The sequence below is a fragment of the Fusarium mangiferae genome (assembly GCF_900044065.1).
Source record: "Fusarium mangiferae strain MRC7560 genome assembly, contig: FMAN_scaffold003, whole genome shotgun sequence".
NCBI classification, from domain to species: Eukaryota; Fungi; Ascomycota; class Sordariomycetes; order Hypocreales; family Nectriaceae; genus Fusarium; species Fusarium mangiferae.
The window spans coordinates 3442485-3467404 of NW_024573923.1; the positions used below are offsets into that span (position 1 = coordinate 3442485).

Here is a 24920-nt window from a genome sequence, read left to right on the forward strand (position 1 = left end):
CGACACGCAATCGTCGTAGTAGATCCGTCGTTTCGCAACACTCGAACACTCAAACACTACTTCTTGATTCTGCTCTGCAGCACATATCAACTTCGCTTCCAGCCTCTAGGTATGTTAAGGGTCGATCGGGACTGACAGGCACATAATACTCACTAACTTTCGATGATAGTACTAGCATCAACGCGTAGTCGTGGTTAGTTCCTTTGCTCAAGACACTTAGACTGTACCTCTTTATTCAGCTTCGACGCTCTACACCTCTCACTGCTCATCCTGAGGTATGCACAGGTTTGACGAGATGGATCTGATGAGTGCCAAATGCTAATTTGTGGTAAAGTGTCAGCATCATCACCATTCGGGCATACTCATATTCAGTCCTACTCCCGATACCAAGACATCCGGCACATCATGCAGAGATTTCCCATCCCGCCGCCCACTTGGGCTGCATACAGACAGCATCAAGAATACTATGATCGTTTATACCAAGGGCTCAATGGTTCCTGGTATAACCACAACACTGTTGTCCCCGGCTTCATTGAGTTGCCAGCAGATTGTGTGCCCCGACCCCCGGCTGTCAACCAAGCATCGTCCTCTCGGGCGAGCCCGGATCCTATTAATCCTACTATGCACTGCGATAAGCAGCTCGGTAAGCACTGCGACAAGGCCTGTTGTAAGCTCAAGCCTAAGGCTCGAGGCCGCCGTGTAACAATTGCCACTGCCAGTGATGAAGAGAATGGCGTTGTCACAGATACTGAAGGCAACATCACGGACAGCTCCAACCCTGTCGTCAAGAGCAAGATGACTACCAAGGCAAAGGGAAAGGATAAGGCGGTCCAGACTGATGATGATGCCTCGACTGACGCTGAGACGTCGGTCCTTTCATCCGTCGCCTGCCTCAGGGACCCCAAGTGGTCTCTTTCAGAGGACTGCCGCCTTCGCAGCATGAAGGAGGCCGGCGAGACCTGGGCTTTCGTCTCGGAATCTCTGTGCAAGACAAAGGACGATGTCCGAGCTCGCTGGAAGATACTCCAGAGTCAGTTGCGTGCCAAAGACACTGTCAAGGACACTGGTACTGACACTGACAATGCCGCTGAGGAGGGGTCTGTCGATGATACTACCGACGATGAAGAGTCTGCTGAAGGCGACGAAGAGTCCGATGCAGACGACGAGGAGTCTGATGACGATGAGGAGTCTGATGATGAGGAGTCTGATGAGGAGGAGTCTGATGATGAGGACGACGACTCTGATGATGATGAAGAGTCCGACGAGGACTCTGATGGTGACAACAACAAGATTGCGAAGCCCAATCACGTCCACGGGGCCATGTACCCTACTCATCACCACCCACAGCCTAATGCCCCCTGGGTCAAAGGAGACTGCGCCCTCCTTGCTACCATCGACAGCAAGTATAAGCGATCTCGCTGGCTCGAAATGCAGGCCAATTTCTACAATGTCACAGGACAAATGGTCCCTCTTGTATGCTTCAAGGCCAGATGCGAGCGCGTTGAGGCCGAGAAGGCGGAGCGTTCCAAGACCCGCGAACTCGAGAAACGCATGAACAAGGTCGAGGACTGGATTGCGAAGCAGGAACGTGAGAAGTCGGCCGAGTCTGAGGACTCTGAGGACTCCGACGACTCGGATGAGTGATTCACTCCACTCGGGTCAGCCAACATCGTATCACGATAGGTGCGTTGCGTGAGTCTTTTTGACGGAATTCATCACAGAGTGACTCTCGACTGTTGCGAGTCTCTACAAATAGAGGCGAACATGCCCGGCCAAGATGATTGAGGTTTTGTTCTCGTTATTGCTGTGTTTTTCTTGGCGTTAAGGGAGTAAAAGGAATAATTCGATAGATACCATCGTGATGGCTCAAGTTACGTTTTGGTAACTTAGACGGGGACAAATCTGAGACTCAGTCAATCATAGAAGCACAGCGAATTAGAGAAGAACAGAAAAATAAACAAGCCGGAGGGATGTCCTAGGTATTTGTTTTTTTGAGAAAAAGCAACATGCTTGCTACCTTGGTGATGAATAAATCAGCTATTAACTGCGTGCGCCCGGAAATGCAACCGACACCTGAGCTTAACATCAAACTCCTTTCTCTATTTTCCTAACCTCGGTTCCATGCAGAACTAAAGCATAACCGTAGAAGCTAAAATTTTGTACTATATCTGATGATAAATAAATAGGGCAATGACCCAATGCAGATACACAAAGATACAAATAGTTGTGGGTATCAAATAACAGGACAGAAGTGAAATAAGACCAAATGTGCGCTGAGGACAGTGTAGGCTGGGATGGGCTGGGCTCTGACGGGTGGAAGTCAATTGTAAATCAGCCGATTGATAGGTACAATACCAGAAGAGTTCAGCAACACCTGTCTCCAGGTGATGTGCGTTCCGGTCCTCGTGCCAGAGTCACCATGGGAGGGCTTTGCTGTTTCATCAGCAAGCTAGTGCTTCCATGGCCTGATGCAAACTTGCGCTGTTCGTGTCGATATCTGAGATGCCCACAGGAATGTGATTTGATGTGGTGTTGCGGAACGGGCCGTTCGGCGTGAATCAAATTTGGGGCCCCTTTAGCGTGAGACGACTTAGACCCGAGCCGTGTTTCTGCTCATCTCAGTCGGTGTCGCTCAATTTGCTTCAGAGCCGTTCGTCAAGCTACCACAACTTTCTCAAGTTGTTACGAGTATTGTGGCCTGTGTTGGGTACAATGAGCAACTGACCATGCCCTATTCAAATGGGGTTCTCCATTCCTGGAGGGGGAGTGGCTCTTGGCATGGGATTTTGGTTCACCACTGGAGGTTTACGTAGAGTACCACTGGTGCCGAGACCGCGTTTCATCATCTTGCCGAGGACCGTAACCAGCTCGCAAGCATCACCAAACATGTCGTCGTCCATTCCCTCCGTGGCCTCGTATACTTCCGCGATAGTGTCCTTGGCAACTTTCCGACTTCCTTCAGCATCGTGAACACATTCGTATAAGAAGGCAGCATATTCAGTTTTGACAGAGAGGCGAAGAGAGTGAGAGCCCCAGAGCATCGAGTCGGCAAGCTGGATAGCCTCCTGAAAATGCTGTTTTGCCTCAGGAAGGTAGTCTTTGGCTGGGATGAGAAAGTTGGGCGATAACGTAAAGTTTTGGTCTTCAAACCCCGGGGGAGGCAATACTGGCCCCCCTTCGAGGGGGTGAGTTGGTTGAACAGAAGAGGGCCTAGATTCGACTTCCATGTCGGCAGCACGTCCCTTTCCCTTATCCAGGCGCGGCGTCAATACAGCAGTGACATCTGGCGTTTGTCTTCCCAAGTTTGAGACCGAGGGTGTGTTGCCAAAGAGAGCAAAAATATGTGAGAAAGAGGCACGAAGTTTGTAGGCGAGGACCTTGAGTTCGACATAGTTGCCAACCATTGGTATGACATATTGTTCAAGCATTACCTTGCCCTCCCGGGAGAGCCATATGATACGCAAGACGCGCCGTATCGCGTTAGGTGATGGCTCATAGTCAGGCCGGCGCTGCTTCTTTGCGGCAACAAGCTGTTCGGCAAGGTTGAGAGACAAGCCGAGAATCTTAAAGAGCATGCTGGCCAAGAGAGGATTGTCATTCTCGACAGCTTTGGCAAGCTTGCCGAGAAACTTCTGGTCGACTTCAGAGGACGCCATGCAGCTCAGCCGGTACGTTCAAGGTGAAACTTGGGTGTAGGTGGGCTAGGCGTAGAATGGTCCACGACTGAGACTAGGGACTTTGCTTTAGTTTAGATATATCGACTAGGGCGACAGAGGGGAGGGGCGACGAGGGTGGAGGAAATAGCCTCGCATATGAATCAAAGCACGGGTGTCAAGCGTCATCGACGACAGCAGGACATGCGACGAAAGAGAAGCAGGGAAATATGAGAATATGGAGGCAAGGAGAAGGAGGTTGGCTGAACTAACCGTTAACGAGCTCCACAGCTGCAGCAAAACGCACGGCGGGAACGACGCGAAGTGCGCGCAGGTCGTTGCAGCAGCTCACACGATGCAGCCCGGATGAGAGGCAGCCAGAGCGAACTGGGACTCGTGAGGCAGAGCCTATTACTTGGTCTGTAGAGGGGCGACTCTACGGGGACGGCGAGCCAAGTTGAAGGCGCGCAAGACAGCTGGCAAGCTGTGATTGGGTCCGATGCGTATTGGTGACTTTGACTCGGATTGTAGTGATTAGATGAGATTTGGAGATGCAGAACGACAGCGTCAGGAGAAGAACGAGTGACATATGACGCTTAAAAGGCGCAGTATCGACCAAGGAAGCTTCCTGAAACCAATTGGCCTAATCCGAGTTCAGAGTCGAACTGTACGTGACGGCGCATACGCATGAACTGTCAAAAACCCCGGTGTTGATCAACTGCGGATGCTTCAACGTGCAATGACGACGAATAAGAAGCAGGTGAGTAAAACGCGAGATTGAGATTGAGGACCAAGGCCACGGGGACTACAATGAAAAGCTCGATAACAAACGAACGAGAGACTAGCAGCAGGAAACAAACGCAGAATTAGCGGCACCGAATAGCATGGCGGAAAAACGAGCGACAGGATGGGAGGCTCGTTTGAAGGAAGTTATACGGCCAACCACTCGCGCGCGGTGTTGAAGACGGACGGGAGCGAGAGTGACCAGCAAACAAGGACAAGCCGAGGCGCCTCCAGGTTCAGCGAATGACTGGGGCAGGCGGTGAGCAGAGCGGGTAGCAGACAGTCCTAGGCCTGACAAGACGGTCAGTGGGTTGCTGACGGGGGGGCCTCTGTTCAAAGCCAGGTCTGTGAGATGGACGGACAGGCTAGACCAGGGGACCCTGAACACCAAAAGGCACTGCTATCAACAGTGCACCACTGAGCGTGGAGAGTCTCGACAAGGGTGGAAGGGTTCCAGAGCTTGTCTAGTCTGATCGGACGCTTGTTTGAAGATAATGATGAGAGATGACTGACAGGCGCAAGGACGATATTTGATAGTCTCGAGGTTCCGTTGGAGTCTGATTTCAAGATCCGGTAAGTTATATTGTTGAGTAATGGTACGAATGCAATTTTGTCGAGTTCGATAGGTGGTTGATTCTGTTGGCAGGGTAAACAAAACTTGCTCTCGCCAAGTCGATCAAACAAGTGATAAAATGTGTACTATTTTTGTCGTTCCAGATTGACGTCGTTTAAATGGACCTTTGCCTTCTGTACAAAGTTGCCAGATGCACCTCGATCGACATTGATGTGACACAATTTGAGGAATTGAAGATTCGAATTGTAAGATGAAACTGGAGAGAAGAGTTCAGAAGTGACACACGCGCCACAAAGAGCACAGCACAGAAGAGCGCAGCGCAGCACACGGGGGTTAGGTGAAAATCGACGCGGCACGACGCGGTACGTTTCGCAAAGACCGAGTGAACCTTACTCTGAGAGTCTTGGTAATAAGAGTGAAGAAAAAAACACGGACCCAACGGGCAGGTGAGTTAGGTAAACGTCAAGGATATTCGAAATAGGTCAAAGTGCGAAGAGGCGGCGGGACCGATGTATAAGGAGGCTGGGGATATCGGCAATGTCAAAGCCAAGTCATGTAGGGAAGAGGAAAAGTTTGAGAGGAAAAAGTAAAACACAGAAACATCAGCGTCAGGTGGAAATGAGGTTCATGTCCGACGCACCTCCCTCATGTATGCTCTTTCCTACCTGAACACGGCATGAACAGACAATTTTGGGCACAAAAAGGAAAGATACCTTGGGTAGATGTCCTCCCTTCCTTCACTTCCATCTTGTGGCTTGTTCTCGACATGGATAGGTAGGCCCAGATTTTGAGTTTTATTTCCTAACTGGGCGTTTCCGTTGCAAATCTAAGGTACCTATCTATCTCATCTCTGTCTCATTGTAAAAGTTAATACTCCGTACTACAGCCATAGCTACCTACTAAGGAAAGTAATTAGGGTGGGTTACTTTCACATGAGAAGCTTTCAAAAGTTAATCTTAACTTTTTGAGCACATCCGTCCACCAGCGCAAATGTTACTCTGCTCCCCGTTGGACCGTACAGTTACAGTCAGATCTCAACGGTCTCCCCGAACTGGGAACATGCTTGACCGTTCAGTTTTACTTACGGAGTAGTGAAAGACACAATTACAAGAACAAATACGGAGTAGCGAGTGTTCAAAAGACACACAGCTGACCCACAGACGGGGATTATCCCGAGACCTGACCCGCAGACTAACTCACTAACAACCACCGTCTCAGACTATAATGCACTGCGATGCGATACTTCAACATCAGCGTCCGTATGTGGCTCAAGCCTGATGACCATTGAATTCATGCATGCATGACGATGGAGAGCCGTTGGCCGTTGGCTATAACTACGCAGTATGAGGTAATATGACCCATAGTTGTCTGTCTGTAAGGCTTGCTCGACCTTGCTTGACATTGTCACTATCATTCTCTGTTAGACTTCAATGCAGCACAAGTGTAAGTATATACCTCCCAAGTCACAACACATCTCACAATTATGACCCAGGCCTAATCACAGCTGCTTCAACCCTCTATATTCTCCCATGGACGTCAACATCACATTTGTCTTTAATCACTTTCATCCAATTGTTCCCATATCTGGATGTACGCTGCTGACTTGGCCTTTAAATGTGATCCACGTCTCTTTAACCAATCGTCGTCTACCCTGCACTTCCCAGCCACCTGAATTACAACTCCCACCATCTCGTGCGTATCTTCCCTCCCACTCAATCATGATCCGTCCGACATCACGGGTGGCCTCTCCTTATGCGACCGCCCTCTCGAACACGTAGCTTATGCAGAATCCAATTACTCGTCGCCTCGATCAGGCTAATTCTGCTCTCTTCACTCACGGACCTCGACCTGACGATTTTGACTTACACGTTACCTATAAGCCCCATATTCAGCTACGAACAAGTCTAGAATCCCAACCTCTCGGTTTTTGACAGCATCCCACTTCACGTCCTGTTTTTGCTTCTTGCTCCTCGCTCAGCTCCGAAATCCCAACAAGGCAGAAGCATGACGGCAGCGGTGAGTTTTCTAATCGAGCTGCTGGTCCCTTAGTTCCGGCGGGTTTGTTGCCATATACCATTTAACCTCGTCCACCTTTGAGAAAATACAAACAGGCACAGAAAGCAATTGAGTACTGAGAAATATGAACATATCTTGCTAAACTATCTACTCCCCCTTACCCCTGAAACCGTTTCCAATCATCTATGGTATCCGCACCAGCCTGTTTGTGTGCCTTCTCCTGACTCCGATCGAATATTCCCAGCTATAGAAAATGACTCCGTTGCGCCTCTCTACTCCAACCCAGACGTGTGCGCCTAATACTCACAACAGTCCTTGCCTGCCAAATGCCCAATATTCCGAGACAAAAAGCTCCAATCCTCGCTGGTAAGCCTAAGTCCAAGCCCTAGGTCGTACCAGTGCGCCTGGCTTTCGACGCCTGCTTCCGATATTCAAATTTTCCAAGCTCTTATCTGCCATACCATTCTCAAACCGCTCGTGCCCTCCAACTGTGACCAGTTTCACTACATTGCCAAAGCTAAAGGCAACTGATCGCTGGCCGACTCGAACCATGGGGCCAATATCTGTCACGATCAAGTGTCCAGCTCTCTCGTTATCTTGAAATAGCGGTCGCGTCTCGTCAGTTCTTAACTGGCCACTCTGCGGCGCGGTCCAAATCTCCCAACGACCAAACAAATCCCGTCCTGGTTCTTTGCGCGGGGATCGGTGTCGAAGCCCATCTGCTTTGCGCCGTCCGTTGGTTTCGACATCTAGAACTCGGGTTGGCTTTTGCCGAATGCCCACAACACAACCGTCAGATAGAACACTCCATGAGCCAGGGTTCTCTATATGTCTTTTTGTTTCCTTGACTGATTCCAACGCACACCAGCCTGGAGCTTCGGGGACCACAGAGCTTTGGTAATAAATCATGTCATGCTCTCCTGGAGGGACAAAGGTTTGTACAATGCAATCCCCTGACTCAGCTCCAGTATAACATAAGGTTAACCATGCAAGGCCATTGGACACTGGCTGTGAGGAAGGCCGGACGAAGAAAGCGCTTTGAAGTGAGCGCTGGGCCATGGGTTCCGTTGAAAACGTATAGACAAGATTGTAGTCTTCCATATCCACGAGATGAACGCGACTGATTCCTGCAATCAAGAAAAGACCCAGTGAAGAAAGAGGCACTACTTGATGAACTCCGTCTTGTTCAATGCCCTCAAGATGAACACTTCGGGAATTCCAGGAAAGCGTCTCTCTTGTCGCTGCGTGAACACAGCCTCTTCTAGATGCGGTGATAATGGCAATTAATGGCGCTGCCTGCTTGCTCCCTGTTTAAATGATATTAGTGCATTAACCATCTCTCTGCGAAAAATAGTACTTACGCTTCCCGATCAGAGGTCTGACACATGTAAGTGGACTTCTACAGATGCCGTAGTCTGCCCCTTCTCCTGCTTCCGGCATGAATTCGGTAAGTGTCCCGTTTCTGCATACGAGAACCAGTCGAGGAATATCGCTGTTTGTGTCGGACGAGCCAAAAAAGAAGGCCTCAGATTTCTGGCCTTGAAGGTTGACGGAGAGTGGAGGCCCCCAGACTTTGTCTTTTATGTTCCATAAAGCTATCTTGGTGGGTGATAATATGGCCAACCACTTAGAGTTGTCATCGATAGTCATGGCGAGCACGGGAAAGGGGGCATCGTTTGTGCGGCAGCCATCAACGATGGTGTACGGGAATATGTCGTGCCGGGCATCCCAAACTTGTATTGTGCGATCCAATCCGACCGATACAACATGGCCATCGGCCGCTGCGGCAAGCATTACAACATCCAGTCTGTGCCCTCCGGTAAAAGACTTGACGTCAAGCGTGGGATCGGTATCCGAGTGGCGATCATCGTCACTTTCGTCTTCCCACAGGAGGAACGATGTGAGCAGCCGGACACTCGCAATCACGACCAGAAGTATGACAACAAATCGAGTGAGTTGATGGTTGATGAAGTCATAAAGTGCCGGTAGTAGAGTCGGTTCCTTAAGATGAGGCATACGATCCGAACCTTTCATGACGAATACAACCGGCTCAAATACTCTCGCAACGTAGCTATGTGCCGTGGGTTTGATGATGCTGATAATTTCTTGAGCCGTTTCGTGATCTTGTAAACGAAGCCAGGACTTGGGGCTGCGTGCTTGGTGTATGGAGTCCAGAGGGCTCTGTAACAAGCCACTGCTTTCCAGGGTGCCATGTCCTCGACGAAGGCGTGAAAAGAAGTTAAAGACAGTTCCTTCCTCGAAAAAGTGCCATTGGGCGATGAGGACGAAACCAAGCATGATGACGGTACCTGCTATGCGTGTCGACAAGGTAGCTTTGCCTTGAAGTACAAGTTCCCACGTTCCCCGAGGCTTAAAATCAGAGCCTCTACGATCATGACGCATCGAAGCTTTGGCAAGTGTATCACTAAGTTCGGTACGGCGGACATCAACGCTGAGAACAGACAAGAAGAAGGTCGAAAGGTAAAAAAGGTCGAACACAATCGCGACAGTAGCAAATAAGCAGAAGGCCGAAACACCAGGGGACACCCAGCGTGAAAGCATCAACAGAAGAAACACGTTTTGCAGTGAGCTGGTGATAGCTGTATGGGCGGTTTCTCCAAATGCATTGCCAATACGGCTGCTTGTTGAGTCTTCAGGGGGAGTGAGGATGACGGCATTGATAAGCCTGAAGATATTCTCGAGACTCATGGAGAGAACAACAAGCGGGTAGGCTGCTCTTGGAATGCGTGATAGGTCAAGTCTGAAGATGGCGCACACGGTGAAGCTTGACATGACAGAGAAAGCGATCTGGGACACGACCGTGACAATGAGGCCAAACTTGGACTTGAAAGCCCTCAGTTTTGATAAGCTCACAAGGAAGTAGATTGACGTTAATACATACGCGACTGCAAGAATAGCTGCATCTTTGCGAGATATAGGGCGAAACTGAAACTCATAAAGCTGGCTCGAGGTTGACCGACCGTCAGACGGGTAGATGTCCCATTTATTCGAAACCTTGTCAGGTAACAAGCCGGCTTTTCTTTCCCACTGTTGGCCGACGGGCGAATCTCGTAGATAAACGAGTGTGATGACGAGAGCGTCTGCAGCAACGAGACGACGTTCCTCGAATCGTTTTCCACTAAAAACGATGGAGTGTCTGAGCGTGACATTGACTGATGTAGACTGAGTTTTTTTGTCGTTGACGGTTGCCAGGATATCAGGGTCGACTAATATGTTCTCTTTTATGCAGTCCCAGTACTGAAGTGGCGAGTGAAAGAACCAAGACTGGTTATTCAGGCCGTTGATAGCATGGAAAGCATCCCGTTGAGTTGTCGAGAGATCGGCTCCTGGTTCTGGTAAAGAACGGGCAACATGTCGAGCGCGGATTGGGCGAAAGTTCTCAGTGTTTCCAAGCAACTCATTTTGCAGTTCCAAGGCAGAAACGAGCAGGTCTTGTTCCAATGCCTGCATATAACTGCCATGAACCCAGATTGAGCGCATCATGACATCGGGACGAATGCTGGCACCATAATGTAGTGGCTGAGCGACAGTCCAAGCATGATGAGGGAGGTTAGAAGCGCCGTTGACATAGTCGCTTGTAAAGAGGTAAGGGATGGGATAAGTTAGCATGGTAGCCACGACGACCGAAACGAGGAGAGTTGCGACAACATGGCTAGCGGCGTATGATCCGTATCGATGAAGGGCGCTGCGTATAGGATGAGTAGGCGCGAGAACCGGAGCTTCCGTTGTTCTGCAACAGAATGTGAGCTGAAGACGGAGGACTGAGCGGGGGACGGAGACGGAGAGCGGACGGAAGCACGGTAGGGATCGGGGCAAATAAGACTGACCCTCGGAGTGGGTACAGGAAGTACCAAATCATGAGGACGGCAGATGAGATTGGGGCCGGGTATTATCCCATGTACGAATAACTGGGAGTGAGAGCGAGAAAAGAGGCAAGATGGTCGGGAGCTGAAATGAAGCAAGAGCGAGAGCTTAAGCTTCGAAAGTTCGTGGAAGACAGCTGGCGTGACATGGACCAAAATGTCTGTTGATAAATTCGAGTTGAGTAATGGTGGTTCGATTCGCCAGGACGGGCAGGGCCGCCTGAGAGGACCAAAGACCAGTCGTTGCTCGACAGAGCAAAGGTGAAGCCAGGACCCGCGGTTGCGACCAGGGCGCGTTGAGGCTCGTGTTAGTTAGCGATTTCCGAATTCCACAAGCGTCTTTAATGTCGGGTCATGCCAGGTTCAGGGCAGAGCAGGTCACGAGACTTTGAAGATGCTTGGGAGCCGAACTTGGGAGGACAAGGACCAGGTGTGGCTTTTTAGGTAGATCGTGGCTCGCACAATGGTAAGGTAGTATCGAGATTCGATGGTCTGAGTGTTTGCGACAAGGTGTTGTAGGGGATGACTCTCAGGGGTTCTTCTCGTTCATGGGGTAGCTGATTGAGCTTGTGATCGAGGAGGTGATGTTGGTGAAGGACGCAAGAATAACTGACGTAGGTAGGCAGGCAGGTAGGTAGCTACGCCATGAGAATGGAAGTGGGAAACCCAACGTACTAAGTTAATAAAACTTAGGTTGAAACTAAGACGGGAGAGATAGCGGCGATGACACCAAGGCGCGATGCTAGGCCACCAAGCTACTGCCCTGGATCGATCTCCGAAGTCGACCTATAAAAGCCATAAAGGCAAAAAAGATGGGCGTGCCTTCCCGTATCCAGGTCAAGGTGGGATTGAGTGTCGAGTGGGGGTTGGATGTGTTTCTGAGAAGGAGCGACCGAGAGAGGAACCTAAAAGTCGAAGGAATGAAGAAATCGAGACCGCGGCATTGATTGGAAATGAAATATCCCGACAAATCGGAGATCTTGAGTCTACTGTGCTCCGTAGAGGCTCAGAATTGAAGTAAACCGCGAATGGCAAGTGGAAGGGAGATCGACAAGACGCTAAGGGTTGGGTCTTGCTCTTTTTCTTCCCCATTAGCAGCATCTGCAGTACGGAGTACCTATCGACGCGGCAGGAAGGGGCCCATGTACTAATATCGTGTACCTTCTCCTTACAAATAATTGTCTTTGGTTGATGCGCTTTAGAAGAAAGACCCTGATTCACCGAGACGAGTGAGAGTACCTTTGGTGTAGGGGGAACAGCGTGGGAGAAACACTACTGAAACAAATTGCCGATGGGTATGACGGGAATGCATACAAGCATCAGCTGCGTCTCTCTACCTACCTACACAGTAGTTATTCTGTGCCCAAGAAATCAACGCAACAAGAGGAAAAAACAAGCCAAATGAACCCAGGAACCAAGGCCGTGGACCTGAACCTTGCAGCGAGTCCCCCTGAAAGGCTTAGATCAGATCCACCAAGTGTCCCATTTTGGATCTACTTCCCGTTCTAAAGCGCTCCTCCGCTTGGACTCTGGCTTGTGATACTTGGGCTGGTTGCACAAGAGCAATTTTGGCGTCGAGGTGAAATGAAATAACAGGGAAGACGCTGGTGAGCATTGATGAGCCATCAAATAATCAATCACTTCTCAAGCCTCTAAAACTGCCAACGCTACCCCTTAAAGTAAGGAATTGCACTTGATACCACCCAATCGCCCTATTCTGGCAACCACTTCATACCCATGTCCTTGCTTCCCGCCTGAGCAATATCCTAACAGGAAATTCACAAAAGCAACTTCAACTTTTTCCCGTGTCATTGACTCACTTTTAGGTAGTTCGGCCCACCAACTCCACCTCTACCGTTGCCATGAGCTGCCAAGTCATTTTTAACGCCTACATACCTTTCTTGGAGCCATGCTATGGCCATGTGGTTTTCACTGCAAAGGTTTCACTTCATTCAGCCATAATTGGTGCAAGGGGGGCATGATATGAACTTCTATCAACCAGATTTATCCCATACAAGACATGGCATCTATGTATTCTTTCAGCTCACAGCCCCTCTGTCTAAGCTCAATGCCCCTCATTGGGGTCGGTATCATGTGAAGGAGAGACAGGAAGCGCCAGTGGAACACATCCTCGACCCATCTCTGCCACGGGGACGGGAGGGGGTGTTGGTTCTGCTCTGCCCGATGACCTCGCGAGACAACTGTGCTGATCATCGTTACCGATGAGTCGGTGAGTTTATCCTTGATTTGAAGCTGCTGAGATATGTGATTGAGTCTTCTTGGGAATACGTTATCTTATTGCTATACTCTTCTCAACTTGTTGAACACCAAACTACCCTCAATATAATCGAAACCATACGCGAGGTGCAATCATACCACTTTCTGATTGTATTGCAATTCTAAATTCCTCAAAAGACGAACTTGCTGAAGCAGAGTATTAGAGGCCTGCCCTTAACAACTTGGCCTGTTCATGTTCCCGAATCTTTCTATACGCCTCCAAAACTTCCGCCCTAGCCTCCTGCAACTCCTCTCTTCTCTTCAGACTTCCCGCAGCCTTGGGGATATTTCCAACATCCGCAGTAGCATCTTTAATCTTGATCTGTTTTGTCAAATTCTTGTTTAGCTCAGGTGGGGCTTGCGCCTGGTCGTGCACAGCAATCTTGGCTTCCGCTCTCTTCTTCTTCAACTCCTCCCAAGGGTCGTCGACCTTTCCACCCTTTCGTCGTGCTCGCTTGCCTGTTGCTTCGTTGAGTGTTGCTCGCGCAATTGCTGCAGCGCCAGTAGGGTCTTCGTCGAGTTCTCGCCCGATTTCTTCGTCTGCTTCTTCCTCTTTTTGCTCCTGAATCTTTCGCTCCTCTTCTCTCCATTGGGCGTAAAGTTTGTGCATGTTTCTCTCCTTTCGAGTGCGGTAGACCTTGAAACCCTGCTCATCCTTTCCATCCTTGATGGCAGTCTTCTTGGTGAGGCCTGCGACTGGTAGTGAAGCATCGACTCGTTGAGCAAACGCCCTTAGATCTTCGCCTGGACGGATCTTAAGATCCTCTGCCTTTTGTTTTGCGGTTTTTGTATCTTCGCCGTCGTCGAGGCCAGATCTCACTTTCTTCCCCTGTGCGACAGACATGAGTCGTCTAAAAGCTCGAGGTGCATCATTGTCCTTGCGAGCCTTCTTGCCTTTCTTCGTCTTTGGTGCAATATCTTTTGTGTCTTCTGCATCCTTTTCCCCCTTTCCTGTTGTCGCCTTCTTCTTCTTTCCTACTTGTAAAGGTCGTGCTCTTTGAGTCGGAGGGAGGTTGAAGCTATAAAGAAAAGTCAGTTGCGCATATGCAATCGGGACTAAAGATCGACGCACTCTGCTTCGTCGTCTCCCCTCTTTCTTTTGTGCTTGTGAGGCATGTTGAAGTGCGCGGGTATATCTTTGGGCCTATCGAGGGCTTTTAGGAAGACTGGAAAATGGGATTTCTGTAGCGGCGTCGCTGAATCGTGCGTGAAACGGTCACAATTGTTGAAGACAAAACCTGAAGATGCAAGTTGCCAAAGTTGAGTTGCACCAAAAATTCTCTTATCGATAAGCGTCTCGAACCAAGTTAACCCCCACGGTGCCCAGAATGAGTACAGTTGCCAAGGAATAGCATAACCTCGGAATTTAAGGCTCAGTAAATAATGCGCCTTATTTTATTTTACTGGGATACAGTAGACAGCGAGTTTCCTTTCTCAATCTAGGAGTCTTGGAATGATATTGGTAGTGGAGGCCGAATTATCTCATCCTCGCCATCGTCTAAGTGGATCCACTGTAGAGAACTTCCAGGCTGGGTTGTAAGACAATGGGTTTGAAGTTATGATGTTAATTGTCAAGTTAAACAATTGAACGGCATATATCCTTTCGGTGTCCCTACTTATTCCTTTGAACACTATGTATCTTACATCATTGAGGCTGTTTGAAAAGTCGCTATTGGGCCAAGTACGGCAGACAAGCGTCTAAGAGAGGGGGGTGTAAGTGAAGGCTAGAATGAAATGGGCTGGACGAGTTATGAGGTTCATATCACATTCTTGTAGAACAGAGGCAACAAAAGTAATTCAAAGGCTTGTATTCAAGAAAGTAGTAAATCGTCCCCATCCTCCTCCTTATAGCCGTCCAGATTCCACCTCGCGACTGATGAAACCGGTCAGCCTGGTATAAAAATGGCGTTCAAATGTCGGCGTCCCGTCACTCAAAGCCAGGTAAACAAAAGATTAATCAAGCCAATTGAATCCTCTCCTTGCCGAATCATCTCCATCTTCCTCCAATTGGTAATCCGAGAGCGAAATGCTCAGCCAAGTACTGGTATCTTGCATTTGTCGAGTTGTACAAGTTCGCTCTCAAGAAGCCCAGTGGAGTAATGAAACCGTGAGTTGAAAATATCCATCTACATGACAGTGCAGGTCAGGGGGTAGCCGGGAGTTTGACCGTTGGCAGCTGGCTTCTTCATGACGCTGCAGGTCAAGGGATAGCCGGGAGTCTGGTTGTCCTTGGTGGGCTTGGCCATGACGCTGCAGGTGAGAGGGTAGCCGGGGGTCTGGGCGGTGGTGTTCTTGGTGGAAGGCATCTTGAAAGTTGGGGTTGAAAGACTTAGAAAAGTCGGAGAGTGTTCTGTATTGAGAATGGTGAAAAGAGTGAGTGTTTGTGTGTGTAAGTGAGTGAGTGATTGTTGTGCGTTGATGAGAATGAGATGTGAGGGAAGATGGCCTGGTCTTTATACTTGGACTTGGCAGACTTTTCGTGGTAAGATTATCTAACATGATGGCGATAAAAGCGATGTTCGCGAGGAGTTGCAGTGTTGGCCGTGAAGCCTGTGATCCGTGCAAAAATGCTTAATATTGTTCTCGAGATGGTGTTGCTGTCAGACAAAAGAGTATCCGCCGCTAGTCCAGCCACCAAACTGTCACCGGCTTTCGGATTTACCCCTGGTTTGAATTATACATGGAATTGGCTTTCAGACTGTTTCCAATACCCGAAATCTGCTCTCATTGTAGTATCATGTGGTACAGCAATTGCGAACGCACGGGGTTTGCATGTTGGTATTCCTTTGTAGAGTGCTTAATATTGTTCTGTCGCTTCATATTGTTCCTTGCTATATCGCCACTTTTCCCCTGCCAAATTTACTGGAGCCATGCGGTGTTGTTGAGTTGGTGAGGCTTTGAAATTCTCCCGCTGACCCAATTGCAGCAATTGATATCTGAATGGTCATTCTTCCAAGTGACACGATATGCATCACGGCCATGCCGAGACCTGCCAACCCAATTTAACATGAGAACAAAACTTAGAAACGACTAAAGGGAAGCCTGTACATGTTAGTTAGTAAAGTCCCAATGCTAAGAATAGCTTGTGGCTTACCATTTGCCCTTCAATGTGATAACGACCCATGGTGAGCCTGCCTCATCCACCTCCTTATCCACGGTAGTCGAGAAGCAAATAGCACTCATTATGCCATCTCCAAACTTCTCATTTAGAATAGCCTTGTAAGCATATCCATAGTTCTGAACAATCTCGTACAGTCGGTAGATGAGAGGCTCAGTGGGAGGCATGGGCCCAGCCTGGCCACGGTTAGGGAAGCCCGTTAGTTGCGCAGCCAACGTCTCCTTTGGAAGACCAAGGATCTCCGATAGCTTCTCAACATCCTCAGGCGACGCGGTGGCCTGTCCGTAGAACAATGCTGCCACTGCAACTTCGCTACGGCCTAGGTGCTTTGCAATTGCCTCAAAGCTCAGGTCCTTGGCGGCCTTTCCGTCAAAGAGAGTCTTGGAGAAGGCTGGAAGCCTATCGGCGATGGTTGACTGTTGTTGAATAAGCATGATTTCGTTTTGCATTTGTGTCACAGTTGAGCTGTCTTACATCCAGAGTGGCGATGCGTCCTTCGTTGGCCATTATGACTGTAGAGATGAATGTGATATGGTTGTTGATTGTTGTAAGGAGGGAGGTTCAGTCTTAATACATCATATATCGAAGAAAGGCATCAGGTCAAAGTCAAGTCATGGCGGAGATGTTTCCATTCCTGATACAACTTGCGGGGTTATCGATCTCCATGACGTGTCTGTCAATGGGTTGCACTAGGTAATATCAAGAGTGAATTCGGTGATATTCCGGAGACTCGGAAATCTGATTAATCTGGATGTTTTTGGGCGGATCACAAGAATGATTAGATACGGGTGTTGATCTCCATGATATCTTTTTAGTCTCTGAGCGTGGTAGACGATCAGAAGGCAAAGGGTAATATCGTTATAAAAGAAAATTACTTTCTTCATTCATAGATGGCGTGCCAACACGGCCGTCTAAGATTCACACACGTTAGCCTTCCATACATAAGTACATAACTTACTAACTTAACTATACTTTAACTCATTAGCCCGTCCGACTTCTGAGACTCGCTGACATCATCATGGCCTCAAACTATCGCCCCGAAACCATATTCAGCTAACTTCAATTACAATGCCCATCTCACAGCGCATAGCCAATTCTGTGACTGGGACAGAGTCACGATAGCATGATATCAGACAGTATGCTTAATTCAACATATCGACACGGTAAACTTAATGTGAAAGTGTCGACAAGTCACGAAACCTTCCTTAAGCTTTAGGAAGCAATATATTAAGCAGCTTCAATCCAAAGTAAGCACAAAGACAATCTTTCCCTGATACATGGCAGGCCTATACGTCTATCTCCGTCGTCAATCTCTCAATGAGATCATCATCTATGAAACAACCACAAGAAACCACTACAACGGCAATATACTTATCATCCCAAGAGCAAAAGGCAACAAGAATGGTCTCCAAAAATGGAGTACCTCGCCTGAGGGCCAGAAGAAACTCCTATATTCTTGCCTTTGGTATGACAGTAGCCGCTATCAGGTAAGCCTCCAGTTCTACTATGCGTTCTCTACTCCTGACCGCGATCAGTTCAATAGCCCTGATGTTCGCTGCTATCCTTGCTACCACATCCATGATCTGGCCTTATAATCCTGAAGTACAAGCAGGCAGTCTTCACATCAGACGTGACTCGGGACCTGACGACCCAATTCCAATACCATGCCACTCGCATAACGATTATTGGAAACCTAAGCCTTTCACCGATGCTATCGCTGCTGGCTGCATTGGCATCGAAGCAGATGTCTGGAAGGTCCGGGATGAGCTCATGGTCGGCCATGCCAAGGGCGATCTATCAACCGAAAAGACTTTGACGTCCATGTACATTCAACCTCTAGTGAACCTCCTTAAGGTTCGAAATCAAGACAGAGATCCAGGGCTTCTGCCTCGAGGTGTATATAACCGCGAACCCAACCAAACTGTGGTGTTGCTGGTGGACTTGAAGTCGAACCCGGATAAATCATGGCCATTGTTACTGGAGCAGCTAGAGCCGCTTCGTCAAAGGGGGTGGTTGAGCCATGTCAGCGACGGCAAGTTTGTGTCAAGGCCCATCACAGTCGTGGCAACTGGGAAGACCAAGTTCCGCCTGGTGAAAGAAGCCAACCCTTCACACGACGTCTTCTTTGATGCACCACTCATGTGTCTAGCCAAAGGTCAATACGACAAGACAAACTCATACTATGCCAGCACCTCGTTGGAAAAATCGATTGGCAATATTCTTGGACCAGGGAAGATGGAGTTGATACGCGATCAGATCTCTCAAGCCCATAGTCGAGGTCTCCTGGTTCGATATTGGGGCATGCCAATGGTTTCACCGATAGTCCAGAGACAAATTGACAAGAGATTGCTTAACGAAGGCGTTGATGTCATCAATGTAGGTAGTTTGCAGGAAGCAAAACGTACTTTTGCTGAGAGGAGGCACTCGAATGACTGAAGCTTGTCCCCGAAGTAGCTGAAGAGAGAATCGATTTTCTATAGACATCGAGAAGAATATAATCACAAGAAGAAAGAATGTGAATAATCTTAATACAACTTTGTACTAGTATTGCAAGATCTTAGACCTGCCATTTCTTCAAATTATCTCAAGTGTGTCTACCTCCGTAGGAATGGTTAGAAATGAAACACTGCAGTGCAATTCTAGGCAAATACAAACACTTTCTTGAATTGAAGAGATATAGTCAACTTAGGGCGCCCCCAAATAAGTAGTTGGCACATGTTCTGGAGACTTTGTCTTGAGTAAATGAACTTTTGGTCCTGAGGGAGGGGGTGAGTAAGTGGATAAGGTAGCATTCATTGGCAATCCCCAGAAAAGGAAATGTCTCCACTAAAAAAATGTCAAGGCGGTCAGGTCAGTCCCGCGGCAGAATTTGGAGATTTTTCCTATTAGCACCCAGTAACATTTGCCCAGAAGCTTTGCGCCGACTACCAAACACGACAAAGTCGCATTCGACATTTACATACGCAAAGATGGTCACAAAAAGCAAACTAAAGATGGCCCTCGCCGCCGAGAAGGGCACAGACTTCAAGAAGCTCAAGCTCCTGAAAAAGCAGAAGGAGGCTGAGAAGCGCAACGCTGCTGCTCGCGGGGCAGACAAGGACGACGAGAAGAAGAAGACCATTGAGATTGAGGCTGAGTTTGAAGACGATGATGAAGAAGAAGAGGAGGGAGATGATGATGAGGAGGACGAGGAAGAGGAAGACGAGGAGCCTCAGGTTTGTTATGTACCATCTCGCGCTCGAGAATTTCACTAACAGAATTCAGTACGATTTGAACGCCATCAACGACAGCGACGACTCAGATTCTTCAATCGAGCTCGAGGAAAAGATTGTTCGCAAGCCAAAGAGAGATACACTCAAGAAGAGCGAAATCGCAAAGCTAGCAGCTGAGAAAAAGGCCGCGGCCCAAGAGGACGAGGACGAGGAGGAAGATGAAGATGAAGAGGATATCCCCATGTCTGATCTCGAAGACCTCGAAGATGAGGACAAGGAAGACATCATTCCCCACCAGCGCCTCACCATCAACAACACAACCGCTCTCCTCGCCGCGCTGAACCGCATCTCCATCCCCACAGACAAGTCCGTCCCATTCGCCACCCATCAATCCATCATCTCAACAGACTTGACCTCTGAGGCTATCCCCGACGTATCAGACGATCTGCAGCGCGAGCTCGCCTTCTACAGCCAGAGTCTCGAGGCCGCTCGCTCTGCCCGCAAGCTTCTCCAAAAAGAAAATGTTCCCTTCTCACGTCCCAAGGATTACTTCGCCGAGATGATCAAGGAGGATGCCCATATGGAGAAGGTCAAGGCTAAGCTTGTGGAGGAGGCGTCCAACAAGAAGGCTGCCCAGGAGGCTCGCAAGCTGCGCGACCTCAAGAAGTTCGGAAAGCAGGTCCAGGTTGCTAAGCTCCAGGAGCGACAAAAGGCCAAGCGTGAGACTCTTGAGAAGATCAAGAACCTCAAGCGAAGTAAGCATTCCCATTGCTCACCAAGCCTACCTTACTCTTTACTAACAGCCATTCCCAGAGCGCTCAGAAACCGGTGGTGCTGGTCTCGACACCAAGGAAGCCGATATCTTCGACGTCGGTGTCGAGAAGGAAATGAAGGCCCACAACCCTCGCGCAGGCGCTGGTCGCGGCCAAGTCGGCGCTGGAGCCAACCACAAGCGAGCCAAGAAGAACGAGAAGTACGGCTTCGGCGGCAAGAAGCGCCACGCCAAGTCAGGCGACGCCATGAGCTCCGGCGATCTCAGCGGTTTCGACCCCAAGAAGATGAAGGCCGGCAGCAGAGTTTCCAAGTCTCGGCCCGGCAAGGCGAGACGGAAGGCCATGGGCTCTCGGTAAAGACAGGGAGAGACATTTTGTTGATAATCGTTGGTGAGATCAAGGGCGAGACTGGCTTGCGTGATGCATTGCTGTTGAAAAGAAAGGCTAGAGATGAAGTACAAGGGCTGGCGTTTAGGGTCCTCTTGCATGTAAATCGAAACCATTTGGTCAATATTCATATTTTCTGTCACAATACTATTCATACTTGCGCAACGTGATTGATCTCAATGGCTCGGACTCGATTATCTTAAAAAGTCTTCACGTTGTGTCTACAAAGTGTTCGAAGTAATCCACTTCATCATGGTCAATCACTTCAGGAGCCAGGTATTCTGAATTTTTGGTCATTTCATCTATACCCAAAGGAATATATAGCAGATTCTGATTTCGACTGCATATCAAGTCTGAGCAGTCCCGATAGCCTCCAAGATGATGCCCTTTTATGGGCTCAATCACCAAGCAGACTGCACATCCAACCCTGTTGAACATGCAAATCAGTATCCACTGAATCAATTTTGCTGCCGACTCTGCCTGTGTCGTCTTTTTGCGAATCGCCATTGCCTCCTCCGTCGTTCTCCGTCGTCAAGTCATATCCAGATGTCCATGCCCTCGAAAGTGGTGCCATCCGAGAGCCCCCAGCAGTCAAAAGGTATCTATATACATAAACGAGCACCATTGTCGTCTGCTTAATGCCCGCTCGCGGTCGAAAACGCCAGAGCTCAGAGATATATAACCCCCGAGCGGTTGCAGCCACACCAATAAGAAATAATTAGAAAAAGGGAACCTCCAAGGTGAGAGAAGTGTTAGATAAGAGACAAAGAAACGTTGAATGTGCAATGACATGCGATGATGCACCCAAAGTCAATGACCGTCAATGATGCCCAACCCCGTGCGCCCATGAAAAAGAAAGCAGAACCAGTGGTATCGAGAAGAAACGCCATGCGCTCATGACACGCTTTGCTGTACAATGCATTTGCGACCCTTGAAAGAATAATGCGTATGAATCAAGCATTGATGCAGCAGGATGCGCCGAGAAGATGCTGTTATGAATTGATTGTCGTGTAAATCATTGTGCTGAGGCACCACCAAACGAACGATCTTACTGTGTGGCCGCTACACACCAGTGGCGGTGGAAAGCCCAAGCACTCTTCTGGCACTCTTTGCTGCAGTATTTGGTGCGTCGGCATCGACGACACTTGGCGAATTGGCGAGTGTACTCTTCCCATTTGCCGCACTGGTAGTATGCACATTGGCGGATGCCTCCACGTGTGTCATCCTTGCGGCAGAGATTTCGCATAACAACGCCGGCCCAGTACTGCATATCAGTGCTGTGGTAGCGGACTGTGAACTTCTCGACCAGTGGGAAGAGGTTGAAGTCGTTGGGGAGCAGATACTCCTCGTCGTCAGCATCTTCATCGTAGACCTCGGGTTCTTCCTCTTCTTCATCCATGGCAGACATGTCCTTATCAATGGCAGCGAGCTCCTTGCCAATCTTAAGGCGAGGAACGAGGTGGCTCTTCTGGAAATAAGAGCGAAGACCACAGTACTTCGAGACATAGGCAAGAAGCTGCAAAGACATGAGCACATCCTCTTCTCGGGGCATCGCAGCGACCATCTGAGGGTTGGGAACAAAGTTACGGTCGAGAAGATATCGAGGGACGGTAGTGGCGGCTAGAGGGGGCTGAGGGGGCGTGTTCAACGTAGGACGGTTAGGTGAGAGGCCAATTGCAGGAACCGGAGTCGGGGTGTTGTTGTTGGCAATACTTCCGTCCATGGGGCTACGGTGGTTAATGTTGAAAGTACTGGCCTCCTGGTGGGTCTCGGAGACAGTTGGTGTAGCCAAGTCAAGAGCTGTACCACCGAGCATAGTGTCACCATCTTCCATAGTGATGTCCTGGATACCAACAGCTGACTGCAGGTTGTCAGTACCTGTCATCTCCGTCTCAGGTGACTCGTCTGACGGCATGCTGTCTCCATTAATGTCGTCGGCATCGGCAGTCGAGTTCTGGTGGCGGATCGATGGGCGTCGACGAGAACGTTGGGAGCCAAGAGCAGATGCTGGGCGAACGGTGGGCGACCGCATCTGGGGTGGCGGCAATGGCGTAGTCGGTGATGTGGGTTGAGATAACAGATCTGAGCCGAATGGTGCCATCGACGCAAGGCGGTCGATATCACGAACAGGTCTCACAAAGCCCTCAAGAGTCTCAGTGGCGGGGACTGCAGTTGCAAGGGGTTGCATGGCCTGACGGGGGGCTGAAGTCGTGGCGTGACGGCTTTCAAGACCTCTCAGGGGCTGGTGACGAGATGAACCCCAAGACGTAGATCGATCTGAAGAAGACTGAGACCATTGAGAGTTGCCCATAGCAGTATCTGTGGATTGTTGTTGCGTCTGCTGCTGAGGAGCAGCGGTGGATGGCCCAGCATAAGAGGCTGAGACATCAATGGACGGCGGTGGGCCGTGACGACGAGATCGCTGCTCAGTGGCATCGACACGAGAACTAGATCGATGACCAAACGCAGAGGCACCTACTGTTGTGGAAGACGAAGATGATGCAGAGGCAGAGGCCGATGCTGAGTTGGAGGACGAAGCTTTAGGGGTTGAACGGTGTTCATGGCTTCGGTGACGGTGATGGTCGTAGCTCTGCTTCTGTTTGGCCTCCTCTGCCTTCTCGCGGCATTTATCAACAGCTTTTGTATAGTTGTCGAGGATGGTAGCGATGACAGGAACCATGTCAGCCTCAACAACTCTGGTGCGGACGTTTTCCGTGCCTCGGACGCCGATATTGACAACACACTGAAAAGCAAGGTTCCACTTCCACATTCCCATCATATCTTTACTACGGCCTTGCTTGAGAATGCAAACGAGACGCTCGATGCCTCCGTCGACGGTGAGGATGTCACGGATGCGAGCAGAGGATGTGGTGAGATAGGCGAGATGGTTGAGGGAGTTGATGAGGGGGAGGGTCGAGGTGCAGTCGAGAGCACGGCGGTCATAGAGGGCGGTGGTGATACCGACGGACGCCTTATTGACGTTGGGGATACTGAAATTGACTTCCCTCATGTTGGCGGTTGATGATGTTGAAGGATAGTCGAGGCGGGTTTCGGAGGTATGATATGGGAGGGATTATTAACGACCCCAATTTGTCGAGATGGTGTGGCGACCTGAAGCTTGACGACAATAAAGCGAGCCAGATTCGCAACGTTTAACAGACAACACAATAGGAAGCGAGGTCGATGATGCTATGGACAAGCCCCTCGATGGGGGAACTGGTCAAAGGTAGATCGAGTCGGACAGGATTTTGAGGGTATCGTAACGGATCGTGACGCGGTGGAGCGAGTCTGGCGCAGGATTACTCGTGAGATTGCAGGGGAACGATTTCCGACGGCCAAAGGACAAGGTTCGAGGACAGACGTTATGGATGGAGGATACGTACAACACCAGTAAATGAGAAAAAGAGGAAGATGGAAATGAAGAGGGTATTTTGGGGGAGATGGTGTTGGAACGGCTGCAGAGGTAAGTTGAGGGAGATGGGAGAAAAGACGGAGCGGAGAGGATGGGGTGAAGAGTGAAGAGGCTGGTCTGGTTTGGTTTTAGGCGGGTTTTGAAAGCCCAGGCATTCGGCCGATGAGTCCCTCCACTGATGAGGTGCTGTAGGTGACCTATGGTAGGGGCCGTAGGGGAAGCCGAATTAGGCGGGCGTGCCAGGGGTGGTCTCTCTTTGGGCGGGTTTTTGGGGGAGGGTCTGTGTGTTTGTGTGCGTGTGTGGCGGTGGAGAGATCCGACAGACAGCGAGACAGACAGGACAGACAGCTGATGAGCTGCAGCAAGGTACACTAGGTATGTGCTTGTCTTGAAGGTGATGAAGATATCGAATTGCCAGGTATCTCGATTTGCAGGATGTACATTAGAATTGAAGGGTTATCGATGAGGATGACGAATCAGATATGGTGATGATGAGTTTAGAAGAGGAATCGACAGAACTTGGTGAGGACTTTAGAAGATATTGGATGGTTACCAAAAGGGAGGATCGAGTGGATGTGTTGTTACAGCGTACAGCCAGCTATGGATGACTACAGCTACAGCACAAACCTCTCTGGCGACTCTAACATTGGATGGAATAATATCTTGTTCGCAGCAATAGTTTTGTCCCATCAAACCATTTTTCCTTTTTACCTGTTCATCACTCGCCTCTTCAGTCAACAAACCCCGAATCTACTGCATGAGAATGGATGAGATTGTGGATCTTGGCAGCAGGCAAATATGTAGGTAGGTGGCTGAATTGGATGGACGGGA

The 24920-nt window shown here is 49.4% G+C and overlaps 8 protein-coding genes across 8 annotated transcripts; 3 read left to right on the top strand and 5 right to left on the bottom strand.

Annotated features, from left to right (window-relative positions):
• Nucleotides 1-405: 405 nt before the first annotated feature.
• On the top strand, nucleotides 406-1644 carry FMAN_16075 (uncharacterized protein; the record flags this gene model as incomplete). Its single annotated transcript, XM_041829296.1, has 1 exon — nucleotides 406-1644. The coding sequence occupies one exon, from the start codon at nucleotides 406-408 to the stop codon at nucleotides 1642-1644; it is 1239 nt and encodes a 412-aa protein (XP_041680073.1).
• A 1091-nt stretch (nucleotides 1645-2735) lies between these two features.
• On the bottom strand, nucleotides 2736-3656 carry FMAN_04042 (uncharacterized protein; the record flags this gene model as incomplete). The annotated part of the gene is made up of 1 exon (XM_041829297.1): nucleotides 2736-3656. The coding sequence occupies one exon, from the start codon at nucleotides 3654-3656 to the stop codon at nucleotides 2736-2738; it is 921 nt and encodes a 306-aa protein (XP_041680074.1).
• Nucleotides 3657-7398: 3742 nt separating this feature from the next.
• On the bottom strand, nucleotides 7399-10906 carry FMAN_04041 (uncharacterized protein; the record flags this gene model as incomplete). Its single annotated transcript, XM_041829299.1, has 3 exons — nucleotides 7399-8333; nucleotides 8388-10777; nucleotides 10875-10906. 3 exons carry the CDS (start codon nucleotides 10904-10906, stop codon nucleotides 7399-7401), a joined length of 3357 nt encoding a protein of 1118 aa, XP_041680075.1.
• Nucleotides 10907-13347: 2441 nt separating this feature from the next.
• FMAN_04040 (uncharacterized protein) lies at nucleotides 13348-14303 on the bottom strand (the record flags this gene model as incomplete). Its single annotated transcript, XM_041829300.1, has 2 exons — nucleotides 13348-14206; nucleotides 14260-14303. 2 exons carry the CDS (start codon nucleotides 14301-14303, stop codon nucleotides 13348-13350), a joined length of 903 nt encoding a protein of 300 aa, XP_041680076.1.
• Nucleotides 14304-16207: 1904 nt separating this feature from the next.
• Nucleotides 16208-16812, bottom strand: FMAN_04039 (putative cyanate lyase; the record flags this gene model as incomplete). Its single annotated transcript, XM_041829301.1, has 3 exons — nucleotides 16208-16229; nucleotides 16282-16721; nucleotides 16780-16812. 3 exons carry the CDS (start codon nucleotides 16810-16812, stop codon nucleotides 16208-16210), a joined length of 495 nt encoding a protein of 164 aa, XP_041680077.1.
• Nucleotides 16813-17706: 894 nt separating this feature from the next.
• FMAN_04038 (uncharacterized protein) lies at nucleotides 17707-18741 on the top strand (the record flags this gene model as incomplete). The annotated part of the gene is made up of 2 exons (XM_041829302.1): nucleotides 17707-17792; nucleotides 17841-18741. 2 exons carry the CDS (start codon nucleotides 17707-17709, stop codon nucleotides 18739-18741), a joined length of 987 nt encoding a protein of 328 aa, XP_041680078.1.
• Nucleotides 18742-19274: 533 nt separating this feature from the next.
• FMAN_04037 (uncharacterized protein) lies at nucleotides 19275-20647 on the top strand (the record flags this gene model as incomplete). Its single annotated transcript, XM_041829303.1, has 3 exons — nucleotides 19275-19520; nucleotides 19570-20272; nucleotides 20331-20647. 3 exons carry the CDS (start codon nucleotides 19275-19277, stop codon nucleotides 20645-20647), a joined length of 1266 nt encoding a protein of 421 aa, XP_041680079.1.
• A 1078-nt stretch (nucleotides 20648-21725) lies between these two features.
• Nucleotides 21726-23687, bottom strand: FMAN_04036 (uncharacterized protein; the record flags this gene model as incomplete). Its single annotated transcript, XM_041829304.1, has 1 exon — nucleotides 21726-23687. The coding sequence occupies one exon, from the start codon at nucleotides 23685-23687 to the stop codon at nucleotides 21726-21728; it is 1962 nt and encodes a 653-aa protein (XP_041680080.1).
• Between the last annotated feature and the right edge of the window lie 1233 nt (nucleotides 23688-24920).